A 21,276-nucleotide genomic window follows, 5' to 3' on the forward strand; every position below is an offset into this window, starting at 1 on the left:
TGAGCTTGGAAAGGCCATGCCTAGAGGCTGCAAGAAGATCAACACCAGGCCATATTAGGAGTCAGCCTCTCCTCCAAAGAAAAAGAAGAGTGAGTGGGAAACCCAAAACCCTTGGCTTCAAATGCAAACGAATGTTCCAGGTTAGGAAGAGAAGAAAGGCCCAGAACAAGAGCCATGGCAGAATCACAGCAGTTTCTGGAAAGGACTAGCAATAATTGCCATAGGAATCAGCTGCCAAAGGATTGTAGGCACACGTCATAAGAACCCCGAGAAAGAGCAAGGACCACTTACTCTGAGGTTTTGCCTACTTAGTAGAGGACCCCAGTCTGAGGACCAACCTTGAAAGAAATAGTATATGAGCTAGCATCCCAGCCTAGATATGTAAGCACTGGTCGGGGACACAGGGAAGTGACATTTGGGTCTGTAAAATGTAGGTGCTGGTCATCATGAAGACCCTTCTGGGAGCAGTACAGCAGAAATAGTGAATGGACCTGGGAAAACAAAGGCGCACTTTCCAGAATGAGGAATGCCCAGTCTCTTTCATATCCTTCCCAGGCTGTCTTTGGGCTCTTCCACATGGCCATCATCTTCTTTATGCACAAGGCTCTTGGATTTTAGAGGCCCTTCCTCTCCTTCTATGAAGACAACTTCAACGTGCTCATAGACACCCTCTGAGGGATGCTAGCCTCACACTCTACACCTGTGCTCAGGAGTACAAGACCGAAAGCCTCTGGGCTAAGATCAGGGACATGAGAAGGATGCTCGTGTTCAGAACAACTCTCTGAACACGGGGAAGAAACCAAAGAACCCAAAGGGGAAACAGGCAAGGAAAAGGAGAAGGGTTGCTCAGGCTAGACAGAGCAAAGCTCTATTCAGCAGACCTCGTATATAGAAAATGCTGAGGTCTTCACAAGGAACGTAACAGAGATAAAACAATATCCCACCAAGTTGCAGAGTACATACCAACACAGACATGTAAATTATTTAGATAACAATTATTTTGCACACTAGCACTGAGCAGTTAAAATAATTAAAACCCCTATTATTATTTTAAAAATCTAGCAACATGTGTTAGCCCCAAATATGAAGGAATTATAAAAATATATCAAAGTTTGCTTTACAAAATTAAACAAATCTAAAGTCTAGTCAGGAAATTTATCTTCAGAAGCCCTGCCCAATATACTCAAGGAAGAGAGAAAGGGGCAAACCACGAGCCACCTGTGCTGCTGGAAGGTGCTTACACAACAGCCTTTCTAGCTGTCTTGGGCCACAGGTTCTGGGAAGGAAGCGTGTGATAAGCAGCTGAGGCCCCGTTTTCAGAATCCTTTCATATAGTGCCTGAGAAGCAAACATTCAGCACTGGGAACCGTTGAGGAAGCTCTAAGACTATTCATCATTTCACTTGTTGCTGTGGCCAAGGATCTGACATGAAGGTAAAGGGAGAAAGGATTTATTTGTACATAAGTCAAGGAGACACAGTCCACCACAGAGCAGAAGGCATGGCTGCAGGAAAGGGATGCAGGTGATCTCATTGCATCCTAATGTAGGAGGAAGCAGAGAGGAGACAGGGAGTGGACCTGGGCTATAAAACCTCAAGCTCCATCTTCCCCTAGTAATCTTTTTTATCCAGCCAAGCTTTACCTTCTAAATAATCTACAACAGCACCACTAGTTGGATGCTAAGTATTCACTGGAGGCACCTCATACACAGAATTGATGGGCAGGTGCCGGCCTCAGCCTGTAACAGATGCCCACTCACACTGACAGAGACTTCCTTCCGCTACTGGATGTGTTATGACAAAACCCACCAGCTCATTGAGATGTCCATGTCCTCAAAGACTTTCAGAAAGTCTGAAGATTTTATAGACACAGAAAGATGCACCACATCCAGAGTTTCCTCAGAACCAGTCCCACCTGAGCGAGTCACATGCTGGCAATGATATAATTCCCAAACATGGCCATCTCACACCAATCAGACATTTGAAGACATCACCAACATTGGACATGAATGCTGAATTAAAAGTACCCACCTGTAGCAAAGCCAGTACACCCTAACCAACTGTAACAAGAAACTCTGCCAGGACAACATCTTACTCACTGTGAAAACACCCAACAAAGATGAATAAGCCACCAGACAGTGAAATATCATCAGAGGGGCACAAAAGGTGAACATGGCAGTCACCAAGGAAATTCAACTATCCTAACATTAGAAAACCCATAAATTTCCCTGCAAAGAATTCAGGGGAATTGGTTTTAAAGAAACTTAGCAAAAGTGAGCAGTCATCACAGAAATTATGCTGGATAAAGTAGGCTTTAGGCCAAAAGCATGAAAATGAAGCAAAGATAGTTAATAAACTGTCCGCCAATGAGTTATAATGAGTGTGAATGTGTATACAACCAATACCAGATAACCTAACACACAGGGCTGTTACAAATTCTATTGGCAGACACAGAATATCAGATGACTGAAGGGGCCAAGAATGAGAATATAAAAATGTAGATTCCAGAAATAGGGGTGTAGAAATAAAGAAATGCAAAGTTGTAAGCCCAGGAGAATGAGAACAGACTGTCAACAGTTTTCTCAGCAGCTTGAGGATTGACCATTAATAGTGGGTTTCTCTGCATTACAACCTATGGCTCTATTTACAAGGCCAAAGCATCTCTCTGCAAACTGAGAGTTAGCCTACAGATATGAGCTGAGTCAACTTTTAGGAAATAAATAGATGATCTCTGCTATGTGAAACTGGCAGCATCAAAGGGGAGAGCACAGGGATTCAGTAAACACCACTTGGAAGTACCAAGGAAGACAATAGATTGAGTACAAATATTAGTTTAACTAAAAAACTCTCTGCTAATGGAGATTGTAAAGCAAGGCAATCTGTATCTGAGTTTTACTTGAGATTGTAAAAATTCCTTTGTTCAGACCTAATGCTTGGTGCCCCTCCTATAAAAAGGTGGGTTCAGAAACCAGCCTTTTCAACAGCCTTATAAAAATCCATCTCTGGCTGTGGTCTCAGCTAGCTAATAAATTTTTGTGCCCCATGGAGATTTTTTTTTATACTTTTTCCCAGATTCTGGTTTCTGGAATAAAGTTTGCTTCTGGTTTATTAAACTTTGGTGATTTGTCCCCATCCTTGCATGACCCCCCACCCAGACCCAACAATGACCTAACGCACAGGGCCATTACAAATTCTAATGGCAGACACTGAGTTCAATACAATCATAATGTGGGTGCCAATATTCTACTTTCATCAGAATGATCTAGACATCACAGGAAGCCTACAGATAAATATATAAGATAGATCAATGGCCATGCCATGCATTTACAGACAAATGTACTCACCCGCTTCACAGAACACTTCTTCAAGTCATACATGGAATGTAGTCCGGGGCAGACCACAGGAAAAGCCAACAGGGGTAAGACCACAAGTTCTAATGGTGAAAACCCTTACTAATCTTTTCAATGGACTCAATGGAATGAAGCTAGAAATCAGTAGCATGACATACTTTACAAATCCTAAAAATACATGAAAAGCTTTATAAACAGCCTGCGGTGGGCAGAGACACAGCTCAGTGTTAGGGTATGTGCTTAGCATAAGGCCCTGGGTTTTGATACACTTCAAAACAGAAACAAGCAAAACAAAAAGGAAATAGTGGGTCAGAAAAAAAAACCCTAGTGGTAAAGATCATTTCTTGCTCTTGCAGAAGGCACAGGTCCTGTTTCCAGCACCTACATGGTGGTTCATGCATATCCACTCCAGGGTTCATGCATATCCACTCCAGGGTTCATGCATATCCACTCCAGGGTTCTTGCAAATCCACTCCAGGGTTCATGCATATCCACTCCAGGGTTCTTGCAAATCCACTCCAGGGGACCCAACACCCTCTTCCGACCTCATGAGCACCAGATATGCATATATTACCTATACATCCAGACAGGCAAAGCACTCATATACATAAAGTAAAATAAATAACTCTTTAAAACAGAAAGGAAAATACCAGCACTAATGGCTACCATGAAAGCAGCCTATCAAGAAAGCCTACAGCCTACAAGAAATCCCAAACAACCTAAGGATACAACTCAAGGATCTAGAAAAGCAAGAATAAGCCATATCTACAATTAGTAAAAGGAAAGAAATAACAATGGGCAAAACATAAATAAATAAAATGAATACTCTATGCTGTGACCATTAGGGAAAAAAAACTGACATTTTTACATGTTAAAATATATTTAAGGTCTATGAAAACTGCCCAGGAAAAAACTTCCAGGTTGATACCAGCTTGATTTTTCTACGTTCTATGACCCAAGTATGTGGTGACTTCAGCAATGTCATTTTACCGTTAAGTTCTGGAGGATAACCCAGAGCAATAGCTATAGACTATATTGTTTGGATGAGCCTATGGGACCCCAGTGATCAATAACTAGAAAAGAGAGATCTGAGGCCTGGGACAAGGTCATGTTCAACTTCCTTAGTGATCAGGGAAATGTAAATCAAAACAACTTTGAGATACCATCTTACACCTGTCAGAATGGCTAAAATGAAAAACACCAATGATAACCTATGCTGGAGAGGATGTGGAGTCAGAGGAACACTCATCCATTGCTGGTGGGAATGCAACTTGTGCAACCACTTTGGAAATCAGTATGGCGGTTTCTCAGGAAATTGGGAGTCAACCTACCTCAGGATCCAGCAACACCACTCTTGGGAATATAGCCAAGAGATGCCCAATCATAAGACCTTTGAGAAATTAAGGATGAGAAAGTAGAGGAGGGGCCTACCAGACCATATCCCCTATCTGAAGAATTATTAGTGGCTGGTGGCTGGTTGGAAAATGGAGTAGTTTTTCTCTTCTAGGTATGGCCTCTGATAAGTTACTCATATGCTAGTGAATGACCTCATACCCACAGTCACAGGGGCAGCACTAGCTAGACCCAAGGAGTTAAATAAAATAAAAAGAGAGAATAAATTTGGGAGGAAGAAGCCCTGGGAAAGTCTGTTTGGAGGGGTAGGAGGCGAGTATGATTTTTTAAAATTATATATATATATATAATATATATATATATTATATTATGCTCTTTATTAGTAATCACAAAGGTGATACATAGTATAACACTATAACTAGATATTTTCTATTCAAGTATATATATATATATATATATTCTCAAAAAATAGTTTTTAAGAAGGAACAACAGTGTACAAAAATGTCACATTTTCAAAAACAAATTCAAAATGTTCATGCCATATTGTTTAGTGAAAAACAGCTGACTACACAACTGCATAGTATGAGCTCAAAATACGCACATATATCCATATACTTCAGGATCGTGGCTTATAGAATAATTAATGTTGGCTATTTCTGTGTTCTTCTAAAATCCCCAAACATCATACTGTGTTGTGTATGTTATATGGGGATGCACAGGCTATAGATGTGGATTGTATATATACATTATGTGTGTGTATGTATATATATATATATATATATATATATATACTTGAATAGAAAATATCTAGTTACAGTGTTATACTATGTATCACCTTTGTGATTACTAATAAAGAGCAGTAATTCTTTTCTCTTGTGTTTTGTTGAGTGTGGAACAGAAGGAACATTGTCAAACTCTTTTTATGAGACTACAAATACTCTGGTACAGAAATCACACAAAGACTCAACCAAGAAAGAAAACTGCAGACCAATTTCATTTCATGAACATGGATGCAAAAATACTCAATAAAATACTGGCAAACCGAATCCAAGAACAAATCAAAGCAATCATCCACCATGATCAAGTCGGCTTCATCCCAGAGATGCAGGGCTGGTTCAACATATGAAAATCTATCAATAATCCATCATATAAATAAACTGAAAGAAAAATCCATATGATCATTTCTTTGATGCTGAAAAAGCATTTCACAAAATCCAACCCCCCTTTATGAAAAAGTTCTTGGAGAGATCAGGAGCTACAGGAACATAAATAAATATAATAAAAACAATATACAGCAAGATGACAGCCAACATCAAATTAAATGGAGAGAAACTCAAAATAATTCCAGTAAATCAGGAACAATACAAGGTTATCCACTCTCTCCATGTCTATTCAACATAGTTCTTGAAGTTCTGGCTAGAGCACTAGGAAAACAAAAGGAGATCAAGGGGATTCAAATTGGAAAAGAAGTCCAATTGTTGCTAACTGCAGATGATATGATAGTATACATAAGTGACCCCAAAATCTCTACCCTGGAACTCTACAACCTATAAATACCTTCCGTTATATAGAAGGGCACAAGATCAACTCAAAAAAATCAGTAGCCTTCCTCCACACAAATGATAAAGAAGATGAGAAAGAAATCAGAGAAACATTACCCCTCACAGCAGCCAATAATAACAAAAATATCTTGGGGTAACACTAACCAAAGAAGAGGAAGACCTGTTTGACAAAAACTTTAGGTCTTTGAAGAAAGAAATTGAAGAAGACACCAAAATATGGAAAGATCTCCTAGGTTCTTGGATAGGGAGGATCAACATAAAAATGGCAATCCTAGCTAAGCGATTTACAGGTTCAACGCAATTCCAACACAATTCTTCACAGACCTTGAAAGAATATTAATCAACTTTATGTGGAAAAACAAAAAACCCAGGATAGCCGAAACAATCCTATACAAGAAAGGAACTTCCAGAGGCATCACCATCCCTGATATCATAGAGTTATGGTAATAAAAACTGCTTGGTATTGGCATAAAAACAGACAGGTTGAACAGTGGAATCAAATTGAGGACCCAGATATTAATTCACACACCTATGAACACCTGATTTTTGACATAGAAGCTCAAATTATACAATGTAAAAAAGAAAGCATCTTCAACAAATGGTGCTAGCAAAACATGTACAAGAATGAAAATAGATCCATGTCTATCCCCATACACAAAACTCAAGTCCAGATGGATTAAAGACCTCAATATAAATCTGACCACACCGAACCTGAGAGAAGAGAAAGTGGAAAGAAACCTTCAATGCATGGGCACAGGAGACTACTTCCTAAATAGAACCGCAGTAGCACAGACACGCAGAGCAACAATAAATAAAAGGGATGTTCTGAAACTGAAAAGTGTCTGTAAAACAAAGAACACAGTTAATAAGACAAAAAAAAGTAGCCTACTGAATGGGAAAAGATCTTCACCAACCTCACATCAGAAAGAGGACTGATCTCCAAAATATATATAGATATATAGATATAGATGACTCAAGAAATTAGACATCAAATTTCTAAATAATCCAATTAAAAATGGGGTGCAGGGATATCTGGTATGAGACCCCAAAGGAGTCATGACCCAAACCTGTAAGAGAGGAAAGGAATAAAGATCTGAGCAGTTTAAAAAAAATGGGGTGCAGTACTAAACAGAGATTTCTCACCAGAAGGAATTCAAATGGCCGAAAGACACTTAAGGAAATGTTCAGCATCCTTAGCAATCAGTGAAATGCAAATCAAAATTACTCTGAGATTCCATCTTATACCAGTCAGAATGGCTAAAATCAAAAACACCAATGATATCTTATGCTGAAGAGGATGTGGAGTGAGGGGAACAATCCTCCATTGTTAGTGGAAATCAGGATGGCGGTTTCTCAAAAATTTGGGTCTCAAACTACCTCAGAACCCAGCAATACCACTCTTGAGCATGTACCCAAAAGATATTCAATCATACTACAAGGACATCAGTTCAACTATGTTCATAGCAGCATTATTTGTAATAGCAAGAAACTGGAAACAACCTAGATGCCCCTAAAGCAAAGAAAGGATAAGGAAAATGTGGCACATTTACACATTGGAGTAGTAATCAATGATAAAACAAACAGAATCAACATCTTGAAATTTGCCTGCAAATGGATGGAACTAGAAAATACCATCCTAAGTGAGGTAACCCAGACGCAGAAAGATGAACATGGTATGGACTCTCTCATAAGTGGATACTAGCTGTAAAGCAAAGAATATTGAGCTTATATTTCATGATCCTAGAGAAGTTAAGCAACAAGTTGAACCCAAAGAAAAGCATACATAGATCTACCTGGAAGGGGAAATATATAAGATCTCCTGACAAAATTGGTAGCTTGGGGGTAGGGATAGAAGAAAAGGTGGAAGGAGATGAGGCAGGGAGAAGGGGAGGGGGAGATGGAGGAAGGACAGAGATGAGAGCAAGGAAAGAGATATTTTGATCTTGAGGGCCATTATGGGGCTAGCAAGACACCCAGCACTAAAGAAATTCTCAGGAATCTACAGAATGATTCCAGCTAAGATACTAAGTAATGGAAGAGAGGGGCCCTAACTGGCCTTGCCCTGTAGTCAGATTAATGAATATCTTAAATGTCACCATAGAACTTTCATCCAACAATTGATGGAAACATAGGCAGAGAGCCAGAGCAGAGCACTGAGCTGAGCTCACAAAGTCCAGTTGAAGAGTTGGAGGGGTGAGAATATAAGCAAAGATCTCATGACCATGATGGAGACACCCACTGAAACAGTCTACTTGAGCTAATGAGAGCTCACCAACTCCAGTCAGACAGGAAAGAAACCAGCATAGGTCCAAACTAGTCCCTCTGAATGAGGGTGACAGTTGTATGGCTGGGGAAGATTGCAGGACCACTGGCAGTGGCACCAGATTTTATCCCTATTGCTTATACTGGCTTTTAGGGAACCTGATTTCTTTCGATGGATACCTTGCTCAGCCTAGATATAGTATGGAAGGCATTGGTTCTTCCCCCAAAGCAATGTGCCTTACCGTCTCTGAGAAATGGATGGGGGTGGTATGGAGGGATAAGTAGAGAGAATGGAAGGAGGGGGGAGGGAGAAGGAACTGGGATTGGTATGTAAAATGGAAAAAGATAGTTTGTTTTCTTTTTAAAAAAATAAAATAATTTTTTAAAAAAGCAGTGAGGGTAGGAACTCAAGCAGAGCAGGAATCTGAAGGCTGGAGCTGATGTAGGAGCCATGGAAGAATGCCTTATACTAGCTTGCTCTTTCTGGTTTGTTCAGCCTGCTTCCTTAGAGAAGCCAGCACCGCCTGGTCATGGATGGCAACAAGAAAATGGGCTGGGTCTTCCCCATGGATCACCAATTAAGAAAATGCCCTAAAGTCTTGTCTACAGTTTGATATTATGGAGACATCTTTTAAAATTAAGGTTCCCTCATCTCAGAGGTTGTTAGCCTGTATGAAGCTGACATAAAACTATCCAGCACATTTAGCGATGTTACATTCCATTGTATAACTGGTTGGGCTGTATGCTAGAGTTCTGTAGCAGGATATGGTAATTATAATTATCTATGGCTTGCATCAGATTCCTGCATAAGAAACAAGCATCTGGAAACTTTGTAAAAGGAGTCAGTTAAATTTCCGTATCCGACAATTGAAAAGGACACCAAGAGAGAAAGACCTTCTGAATCAACTGAGCAAAGCCCATATGAACTTCCAGAGACTGAAGGGAGCTGAGTGACAGGGATGAGACTGGTTAGGGTGATCTGGTGGGGGAGGGATTATATGAGGGAAGGCAACTCAGACAATTCTTTGTTCTGTCTTTTAAAGTTATATAAATCAATTTAGATACTAAAATGGAAAGTTTTGAATTCAACCCAGCAGTGGTCTTTGTTAAGTATATATTGACATTAGATTTGGACTAAGAGCTAAACAGGACTGGCCTTTCTAAATCACCTACAAGGAGCTCTTTGAAGTTAGCCTGCAAACAGGCTAAAGGTGTGTATTGTTTTGGCATGGATAATTTAGAGCTCATAGTGGGTGACCAAGGTAGAACCAGAGGTCAAATTCAGTCACTGGAGGCATTCCTTTGTTTTCAGATGACCCAACAGTCCTGGAGACTAGAATGGGTATCCCCAGACTCATAACTTTTAGAATTTGATGCCTCATGGCCCAGGGAAAGTTCCTGGAACTTTCGACAAAGTGAGTCTCCAGGTGAGATGAGGAGCATTCCTGGGATCCCTGAGACCTAACCAGGTGGCCTTTACAGTAGGTCTCATGAGTTAGCTTGTCTCAGCGTTTGACTGTGTTTCATGTGTGCTCTGGTTGGATGGAGTCGTCCTTCTGCAGGTCAGACTATATCAGAATGAAACAGAGCAAAGTGAGAGAAGAGAAAGGTGGGGGCAGAGAGTGAAAGCAGAGGCTGCCTGAGAGTGACAGATGGTCTTGCCAGGCCTACTTGGGGCCTGGAGCCAGTGAGCAGAGGAGAACAAGGGAGGTCCATCCATTGGATGCCTAGGTCACCAGTGGATCCCAGTTTCAGTATCAGAGGTTAGATTTAGGAGCACAGAGTAGAGACAGAAGGCAGAAAAGAAACCAGAATCAGACCCCAGCAGAAGAGAATGTTTATTGACATACACAGCCAAGGGCACTGACTTAATTAGGGTTTCCAGTTCTCTGAAGGGACACCATAACTGCAGGACAACTATTTTTTTAAAATATTTATTTATTTATTCTGTATACAATATTCTGTCTACATGTATGCCTGCAGACCAGAAGAGGGCACCAGACCTCATTACAGATGGTTGTGAGCCACCACGTGGTTGCTGGGAATTTAACTCAGGACCTTTGGAAGAGCAGGCAATGCTCTTAACAGCTGAGCCATCTTTCCAGCCCAGGACAACTCTTATAAAGGAAAACATTTGATTGGGCAGGATCGTGGATACAGATTTAGTCCATGATCATCATGGTGCAGAGCATGGGGACATGCAGCTAGACATGGTGCTGGAGAAGGAGCCAAGAGTTCTACATCTGGACCTGCAGACAGCAGGAAGAGAGTGACACTGGGCCTGGCTTGAGCTTCTGAAACCTCAAAGCCTGCCCCCTGTGGCACACTTCCTCCTACAAGACCAAAATTAACAAAAATGCCACCGCTTATAAGCATACAGGGCCGTTTACATTCAAATCACTACAGTTATCCTCTCCCCCTTGGGAAATGGAGGGTTCTGCCAAGGAAGAAAACTGGTTGGGACCCTTTTATAGGGGTGAGGGAGGGAGCCTGGAAATGAGGAAGTTGTTGCAGCTATGGGGGACTATATAGGAGTCTGCAGTCTCTCCTTCCTGAAATTGTTTGCCCATTGTGAGACAGATATCCCTGGGAGACAGGTGGTGTCAGCAGATTTTCCTTTGTGGGACGATGCATAAAGGTTGACCGAGGTCAGTTGTAATCTCAGAGGAAGTGGTTTTACAACATAGGCACTCATCAGGGAGTCTAGGATAGACCAAAGCACAGATACCACCAAAGTCCAACTTATTGAGTAAATGGGTAGTATGGGAGAGAGGTTACTTAAAGGAGAAAATTGTCTCTTCAGTCTTTGTGAGCCCCTAAGAGCTCTGCTCAGTTGATTCTGTGGGCCATGTTCTCCTGGTGTTCTTGACCCCTCTGGTTCCTACAATTCTTCATCCCCCCTCTTCCTTTGTGTTCCCTGAACTACAAAAGGAAGGACCTGATGGAAATCTCCAAGTTGGGCTTTCTCTCTGCCTAACGTTTGGCTGGGTTCTCTGTATCTGTTCCCATCAACTGTCAATGAAGACCTCTCTGATGACGTCATATCACATCTTGAGGTACTCTAGGAATTCCTCAAATCTTGAGTGTTGCTGAGACTGTTGCATTTGCTGTTATGCTAAGTGGTCCATCCATTGAGGTTTTATGAGGGATTGAGAATGCCTATATACACAGATATCAAGGACTTCGGAGGATGTGGAACTTAAGGTGGCCAGTGGTCATTTGGCTTGTGAAGTATGGACATTTTAGCTCTTTTAGATTTTTATAAAGGATGATTTTAAAAGTTATAATGTCTGCACTGTTCTACGACTGCAAGAGATGATTAGTCCACCTGTTGTGGGACTTCTGGCGCTTCAAGGAAGCCAATCTGCTGCTAAGAACTCAGGTGCCTTGTTATCTATACCCAGTGTACAAAACATGGTGGAACTGAAGTCCTGTTTACTGATGCTGATCTTCATCTCCACAGACTTCACACACTCTTTCTTCATGAGAGGGTTTGAACACTACAATGAAAAGATGCATGCACTCATGACCAACCTCAACTGTGATGTCCCATATTGACCACACTCTCCACGCAATGCAATGAGAGTGACCCTTACTCAATCTCCCTATACAATAATGGACCAATCAGTGTTGGTTTATTGATAGAACTATGACACACCAAGACGATATAGTTAGGTGAGGTAAACCCATAGACTATGCTCAGGAATTGTATGTTAATGTGAAAACCATCTTCCTACATGGATTAAATGGCCATGACTCTCAGCCAAATTATCTTGAGGGCATCCCCAGGGTAGAAGTCACCAGAGGGGTCAGTGCCCTAGACCTGTGCATATGGCCTCAGGTGCCTACTTTTCCTGTGCCATAGGGTTCTGGTGTCTCAGCTTGAGGACTATGGCCACCATAGGGATTCCTGTTTACCTCAAAGTGGGTAATTGCTCTCTGAGGGCCATTCCCTAGCAATCTCAGTGTCCATGCCAAAAGGCAGACCCTACTTTAAGGTCAACAGCAAACAAAAGAAACACAGGACTCTCACCCTGTGGCCACACTGCATGTTCTCCATGACATGCAGACATCTCAGACTTAGATGGAGACTCAGGGACAACTTCTCTTTCCATGTGAGCTGATCCTTCCTCTATTCACATCTTTCCCTTATCTGTTTTTCCGGGGGGGGGTGATTATTCTCAAGAGATATTTGGTTTTATCCTAACCTATTCCAATATTTTAAAAATCCATTACCAGAGTCACTTTCCTTTACAGTTTCAGTTTGAAACTAAGAGCTTGGCCTCTGTGGATCTGCTTTGGGATGTATCTGAGCCATTGATCCATGCAGAAAAGGAAACTTGCCCTGTGACTTGGTTCTGAGGCATCCCTGGATCTCTGAGAGAGGCAGGGTCATTTCCTGTGAATCTAGCTCAGAGTACAGGGCTCAAAGCCACCTGTGACCCAGAGCTGCAGGCAGACAGGTACTGGGCTGAGATGCAGACAAAGGGATTTTAGGGCCTAAACTGAGAAGCTCTGCATGCAGTCTGAGGCCATCAGACAACTGCAGGGAGTGCTGGCAGACCAACCCTTGCTTTTGCATGGTCAAGTATTGGCCCTGGAGATTCTATGAATTTCTTGGTTCTTCAGTCGGAAAAGGTGGAGGAAGTATCAAAAGCTCAGGTCCTGCTCTCAAGCTCACCCTGCAGGAGAAAGGCCTTGATCTGTGCATTTGCAGGGGAGAAGATATGCTTCTTGTTCAGGACATGCCCTGGTGTGAGTTGTTTCCATGTAGCCAACAGCCCACTCCTGAATCTCCAGGAAGGGTCTAGGAACACTCAGTCCCATGGAGACACTAGAGAGGGCAGAACTTACTTTTACCACATGCTAATCCATCCACCTGCTTCTAGGCCTGAGAGGTCCATATGTTTGAAGAGGCCTGGGTGATTAGAGATAGATGGGTATATGAGGAGTAGTGAAGACAGACTTGAGACTGGGCATGGGTGATAGCCTAGAAATTTGGGGCCCAGGTGAAAGCTGTGTCCATACCTTTCATGTTCTGTTTCCAGCTTTTCTGGCAGGCACAAGCCTCCACAAGGCCCAGGGAAGTGGGGGTGATGCCTCCCTACCTCACTAAGTTTATTGTCCACAAGGAGTTCTTAGGGTGGCCAGGAGAAATAGACAGTTGTGGTGTTCACAAGAGATTGTAGATTTCATTACCCAAGAGCCAGGACCGTCTGTGCCAACTGCATGGAATGCTGTCACTGCTCCATGCTCCAGACCCCCAAGCATGCTTCCTCAGAACTGTTTTGCAGCCTGCATCTGAGAAGCCTGGTCCACCCCTTGATGAAGCTGGGCACCTCTAGGTACAAAAAAACCTGTGCTGGGGACCAGCTTGGCCCTTGGTATAGTTTAGTAGTCAGGCACACATACTTATAACAGTTCCAGTTCTAAATATATCACAGGGAATGATCAATATCAAAGTTAACAGATGTTACAAAGGGATACTGCCCACCACAGGCAGCATTTTCTTCTGTTCTGGGTCTGTTGCGTACAGACTGGAGAGCTAGATTAGCAGACTATGTTGAGAGATGATGTCATCATGTTAATTATGTGTTTTCTACAGCAACAGCACAGATGGCAAGAATTTCAAGTAACACCTGGCTGCATCCTTAGTGAGATGATGGATGCTCTACACCCTGTGTCTCCTTGATCATACCCATCTGTGTCACAGTAACTCCCAGGGGCTCAGTCTCAAATCACAATGAACAACTATACGGATGTGGTAGACTTTGTCCTGCAGGGAGTCTCTGGGGATCCTGGGTTTCAGGTTTTCTTCCTGGCCTTTTTCTCCATTTTCTATACTATGGCTGTTACAGGAAACACCCTCATTTTCATGGCCATCAGCCTGAACCCAAGTCTTCACACCCCCATGTACTTCTTCCTTGCAAACCTGGCTCTGATGGACATTGCCTGCACATCCACTGTTCTTCCCAAGCTGTTGGAGGGTCTGATGGGGAAGGGCAGCCACATCTCTTACAAAGGATGCTTGACCCAGATTTTTTTCATATCCTGGTTTCTGGGGGCTGAGCTAATGCTTCTCACAGCCATGGCCTATGACCGCTATGTGGCCATCTGTCGCCCACTGCACTACAGCATGCTGATGAGTCGGCCCGTCTGTGTCCTGCTGGCGGGCAGTGTGTGGGCCATCAGTGCAATCAACTCCTCTGTGAACACTGGCCTCTTGGTACGACTCCATTTCTGTGACCACAATCAAATCAGCCACTTTTTTTGTGAACTCCCAGCACTGCTACTGCTGCCTTGCAGCCCAACCACCGTCAACAACATCATGACTGTATTGGCAGACGTTTTTATTGGCGTGGTCAACTTCCTGTTTACCATGATATCCTACAGCTTCATCATTGCCAGCGTCCTACGCATCCGCTCTGCAGAGGGTAAGAGGCGTGCTTTCTCCACTTGCTCTGCCCACCTGATGGTGGTCACCTTCTATTACTCCACTATCATTTATACCTATGTACAGCCTGGCTCTGGATCCTCCATGGAAAATGGAAAGGTGGTTTCCTTATTGTACACAACAGTCGGTCCTATCCTGAATCCCCTCATTTACTCTCTGAGGAATAAGGATGTCAAAGTGGCCCTCAGGAAGGTGTTTTCCTGTGTCTGTTGAGGAGGTAGAAAGCTTGATCCAGCTGCTGATGAACTAGTTGGAACCTATGACTGAGAATCTGATGCCATGGCAAGGAACAGACGTGTGATCTATGTGGCAGATGTACATGTAATGTGCCTCTCTTGGAGGAGACACTGGCCATTTCTGTCAGTGTGTGCAAACAGGTTTGGGACAGGCTGCACGTCTGTAGCCTGGTGTCGCTGACGTAGGAGTTTTTGGTAGTGTTGGTGAAAATCATTCAAACCCCAATATTTGACTTGAGAAGAATTGCGTCTTGTGGGAGCAGAAGGTAGGGGGAGGTGGAGGAGGAGTGGAAAGCGGGGGAGGAGAACTTGAGGGAATGGGATTGTGAGGCTAGAGGGAGAACAGAAATGGGAGCAAAGAAAGAGATGTTTTGATTGAGGGAGCTAATATGGAGCTGGCAAGAGACCTGGCACTGGAGAGATTCCCAGAAGGATGGCCCTGGCTAAGATTCTAAACAATAGAGAAGAGAGTGCCCGAACTGGCCTTGCCCTGTAGTCAGACTGATGAATATGTTAAATGCCACCATAGAAGCTTCATCCAGCAGCTGACAGTAGCAGAGGCAGAGACCCACAGTGGAGCACTGGACTGAGTCCCCAAAATCCAGTTGAAGAGTGGGAGGAATGAGAAGATGAGCAAAGAGCTCAAGACCATGATGGGGACACACACTAAAACAGTTCACCTGACCTTATGGGAGTTCCCCAACTCCACCTGAACAGGAACAGAATCAGCATAGGTCCAAACTAGTCCCTCTGAATGTGGGTGACAGTTGTATGCCTGGGGCAGACTGTGGGCCACTGGCGATGGCACCAGGATTTGTCCCTATATGAACCTATTCTCTTTGGATAGATACCTTGCTCAGCCTGGATATAGTGAGGAGGGCCTTGGACCTTCCACAAACCAATGTACCTTGCCCTCTCTGAGGAGTGGATGGTGGGTGGTGTGGGGAAATAAATGAAGGGAATGGGAAGGGGAAGGCAGTGGGAATTGGGATTGCTATGTAAAATAAATATAGTTTGTTTTCTTTTAAAAAATAAAATGAAAGAAATTACTAATGCATTCAATAAATTCAAAGGGAACACAATAATATACATAATCCAGACTCAGTGAATTTTCCATCTTTATGTGCCTTTTGATATTATTTTAATGTATCTTTGAAGACTTTATTATAGACAATTATAAAAAGAAATAGTTTTTAAAAATACAACATTTTCCCTCTCTTTCAAGCCTATGTACATTTTTTAAACATACTGTGTCTTGCTTAGAGGTCTACTATGTTTGAATTTGTCCTATTGTGTATCTGAAATACTTATCTGATAAGGAGCATTATTTTATTTTTTTAAATATTTATTTATTTATTTATCTATTATGTATACAATATTCTATCTGTGTGTATGCCTGAAGGCCAGAACAGGGCACTGGACCTCATTACAGATGGTTGTGAGCCACCATGTGGTTGCTGGGAATTGAACTCAGGACCTTTGGAAGAGCAGGCAATGCCAGCCAGGAGCATTATTTTAAAATGCTAAGGGTGTGGTTGCTGTGGCCTGGATGTTGGCTCCGCCCTTCAGCCTTTCAATATAGCAGAGGTATGTTTGCTCTGTGAGCCCCATGTTCACCACCCCAGCTCCACGGACTAAGTCACCACCACTAAACAACTTGCGCAAGCTGCTCACAAACCCCATTTAATTGCTCTGTAACAGAGCACCCCTAAAGAGCCAGAGCCACTCCTGCCATTAGCTAGAACCAGGTAGATGTCTCTTAAAGGAATAGTACCTGTGTTAGCTGCCAGAAAACAGAGCCTATCTCAAAAATATGCAACTACCAAGAAACTCCAGTTGATTCACATATTTGTGCATGTGGAGGCCCTTTTTCTAAGTTCTCTGGAGCTTTATGTGGATGTACGTTGCCGAACTTTGGATGCCATTATGTAATCAGAGACTGATTCTTTTCGTTTCCTGGCCACTGATACCTGAATAATAACACGAAAATTAACCCATTTCTATTAATCTGTGTATCTCCACAAGGCTGTGGCTTTACTGGTACTGTTCTGGTGTCTTCCTCCTTTGGCAGCTACATGGCATCTCCCTGACTCCACCTTCTTTCCTCTTCTATCTCTGCTTGAAATTGCTTCCTAGCTATATTCTACCATGCCATAGACAAAAGAAAATTCTTTATTACCCAGTGGTAATAAAACATATTCACAGCATACAGAAGGGAATCGCGCATCACAATTCTTTACAGACCTCAAAAAAAAAACAATATTCAACTTCATATTAAAAAAAAAAACTCAGGATAGCCAAAAATCCTGTACAATAAAAGAGCTTTTGGAGGCATCACCATCCCTGACATCAAGCTCTATTATAGAGTTACAGTAATGAATACAGCTTGGTATTTTTATGAACACAGACAGGTGTTGGAAGGGTTTTATGTTTTAACAGGATCGCTTTCCATGGTGTGCAATAATTCCATCTAGAGAGTGCTTTTTTCCTACTATGTGCATCGCTTCCTCAGTAATGCAAGCTTGACAGAGTCATTTTTTTCTAGTGATAAATAATGTTGGTTTAATTTATGCTTTTCTTTTTGTTGAAAATAGATTCTTTTCTCGTACGATATATCCTGGTTATAGTTTATCCGCCCTCCATTCCTCCCAGTTTTTCCTGCATTTTAAAATCCTACACTTTAATTCTCTGGGTATTTTAAACCCCACAATACACAAAAGATAATTTTCTCTTGTCATTCTTCACTATGATTTACTTACTTATAATCTACGGAACAAGGGAACACTGGATATAAAAGGCAGCTGCCTCAGACAGGACATAACAGCAGGTGCCTTCAGCAAACTTGGAAGCAGCAGTCTTGATCTTCCTGTGGCCTTGATGTTCCTGCTCCTATGTCTTTCCCCGGGGCCCGGTGCACTCTGTTTCTGGGCTACCAGCCTGGGCCTCTGTGACTGTGACTTGTCTTTATTTACAGGAATGTGTTCTTTGTAGAGCTGAAGTTTTGAATTTCATTAATTTTTTTGAGGGGTGAGTGTACTACATAGCAAGAGGAACACAGAGCAGTCAGAGACTCTGGCCAGCCTGCTGGAGGCCACGGTGAAACTGAACTGGTAGATGCTCTAATACAGCTCATATGGCTGTCACTTTGTACAGATATTAATATTGTGCAAAATCATTCAGAAAGCATTACTGGAGACAAAAATGAATCATCTTTACCATCATAAAAATATCGAATTCTCCAAGAATTTTAATTTATTTTTTATTTATTTATTTATTAAAGATTTCTGCCTCCTCCCCTCCACCACTTCCCATATCCCTCCCCCTCCCCCAATCAAGTCCCCCCTCCCTCATCAGCCCGAAGAACAGTCTGGGTTCCCTGCCTTGTGGGAAGTCCAAGGACCTCCCACCTCCTTCCAGGTCTAGTAAGGTGAGCATCCAAACTGCCTAGGCTCCTACAAAGCCAGTACATGCAGTAGGATCAAAACCCAGTGTCATTGTTCTTGACTTCTCAACAGTCTTCATTGTCCGCTATGTTCAGCTAGTCCAGTTTTATCCCATGCTTTTTCATACCCAGTCCAGCTGGCCTTGTTGAGTTCCTGATAGAACATCCCCATTGTCTCAGTGTGTGGGTGCACCCCTCGTGGTCCTGAGTTCCTTGCTTGTGCTCTCTCTCCTTCTGCTCCTGATTTGGACCTTGGGATTTCAGTCCGGTGTTCCAATTTGGGTCTCTGTCTCTGTCTGCTTTCATTGCCCGAAATCAAGACAACTTTAAGATACCATCTTACACCTGCCAGAATGGCTAAAATAAAAAACACCAATGATAGCCTTTGCTGGAGAGGTTGTAGAGTAAGGGGTACACTCATCCATTGCTGGTGGGAATGCAAACTTGTGTAATCACTTTGGAAAGCAGTGTGGCAGTTTCTCAGGAAATTCGGGATCAACTTACCCCTGGACCCAGCAATACCACTCTTGGGAATATACCCAAGAGAGGCCTTATCATACAACAAAAGTATATGCTCTACTATGTTCATAGCATCATTGTTTGTAATAGCCAGAGCCTGGAAACAACCTAGATGCCCTTCAACGGAAGAATGGATGAAGAAAGTATGGAATATATACATATTAGAGTACTACTCAGCAGTAAAAAACAAGGACTTCTTGAATTTTGCATGCAAATGGACGGAAATAGAAAACACTATCCTGAGTGAGGTAAGCCAGACCCAAAAAGAGGAACATGGGATGTACTCACTCATATTTGGTTTCTAGCCATAAATAAAGGACATTGAGCCTATAATTCATGATCCTAGAGAAGCTAAATAGAAGATGAACCCAAAGAAAGACATATAGTCAAGAATTTTAATTTAGCAAGTACACAAGGAAATGACCTAAAATTTTTTGTGGGTACTCAAAACTGACGGAAATGCAGCTGGTAGGAGATCTTAACCTGTCAGCAAGTTAGACCGCAATCACAGAAAAAAATCAGTGAAGAGATCAAACAACAGGACTAACCAAAATTGCAAAGAGACGTTGTGGTCACTGCATCTGGAAGCCAACAAACACATCTGCCCTTGACTAGGCAGACATTCATACACTTACCACTTCAGAGTCCTTCCGACCATGGCCTCAAACTGATCTTAAGCCTTAAAATCATGCAGGGGAGAACCTCTGAGAGCAGCGAGATACAGGGAGACATGAAGAACAAAAGCACCCGAAGTGTTGATGCTTAGAACTGTGTAATTCGGGCAATGCAGAGCACGGGGTTGCATCTGAATACACAGCAGTGTTCATGCTATTCTTGCTTCCTTGTTTCTTTCAGAACAGCCATGCTGAGCATGTAAAATGTCTCCAGGATTTTGTTTTTGTTTTTCCAGAAATCTCTGTACTTTATACTTGTCTGTTGAGGTTCCAGCTCCATCTCAAACTCATTTTGCATATGGTATAAGGTATGGAGTGGGGCTCCTGACCTTTCCAAGTGGGTATTAACACTGGTGTCTTTCCTGTCCCTGGTTAGGAGATTTTTGCCCTTTGGCTCCACCAGCTGAATGTGTAGGAGTATTTCTGGAGTCCCCATGTGTTCTGTTCATCTGCTTTTCTATCTTTATACCCATGCCTCACTACTCTTCTTATTACAGCTCTGAATGTTAAGATAAAATAGTCTATCTCTTAGCCGGGTGGTGGTGGTGCACGCCTTTAATCCCAGCACGTGGGAGGCAGAGGTAGGTGGCTCTCTGTGAGTCTGAGGCCAGCCCAGTCTTCAGAGCCAGAGCTATAGAGAGAATTCTGTCTTGAAAACCAAAAACAAATCTACATTTTGTTCTTTTCCATAATTCTGTGGTTCATTTAGGTCCTTTCCATGTCTATAAAAACCATAGACAGTCTACATAATTAAGTTCTCGATTGCTGGGGCTCAGTAGTAGGACACTTGTCTACCATGTGTGAGACCATAGATTTAAGCTCCGATACTGAAAATAAAAATAAAAAATAATTACTATATTTTGAAAATGGATATGGGTTTTACATCATACAATATCTCAACTGAATTCTGTTTTCCTCCCCTGATCTTTGCCCATTGAATTCAAAACTGGGATAGGACTTATCCAAATCCCAGAATTCAGCCAGCAGGTCCCTGCCACCACTCTCTCTAGTGGATTTCCCCAAAACGCAAGCTGATGTCTCTGAGAGGACAGAGCTATGCTTGGTAGCATTTTACAGCAGCGAGGCTAGGGGTGGTGAATACAGAGCGGTTTTGAAAATTGTGAGTGCCTGCAGAACCCAGGCTGTGACAAGGACCCGGAAGCACCTTCCCATCACCCGCCTTCTACATCAGTCACAGAAACATGTATCCATCAAGTAAAGATGAATCGTGGTGATGGGTTTTTTAATTTTATTTAAATTTTGAAAATACTACATAAACACACACACACAAAATCATGTAGTGCATAAAGGACAACTTTCAAAAATCTGTTTTCTCTTTTTTACACCACAGGCTCCAGGAATCTAACCCACCAGGATATCAGGCTAAGTCTTCTTACCAGCTGAGATGATGTTTTAATGTTAAGCT

At 42.4% G+C, this 21,276-nt stretch overlaps 1 protein-coding gene across 1 annotated transcript; it reads left to right on the forward strand.

Moving 5' to 3' along the window:
- The first annotated feature begins 12,416 nt into the window (after positions 1-12,416).
- Positions 12,417-17,842, forward strand: LOC121457637 (olfactory receptor 13A1-like). Its single transcript, XM_041666546.1, has 3 exons — positions 12,417-12,453; positions 14,249-15,171; positions 17,810-17,842. The coding sequence occupies exons 1-3, from the start codon at positions 12,417-12,419 to the stop codon at positions 17,840-17,842; spliced, it is 993 nt and encodes a 330-aa protein (XP_041522480.1).
- The last annotated feature ends 3,434 nt before the right edge of the window (positions 17,843-21,276 follow it).

The sequence above is a fragment of the Microtus oregoni genome, unplaced genomic scaffold, assembly GCF_018167655.1.
Source record: "Microtus oregoni isolate MIOR12 unplaced genomic scaffold, Mior012 000016F_ref0000370, whole genome shotgun sequence".
Lineage (NCBI taxonomy): Eukaryota > Metazoa > Chordata > Mammalia > Rodentia > Cricetidae > Microtus > Microtus oregoni.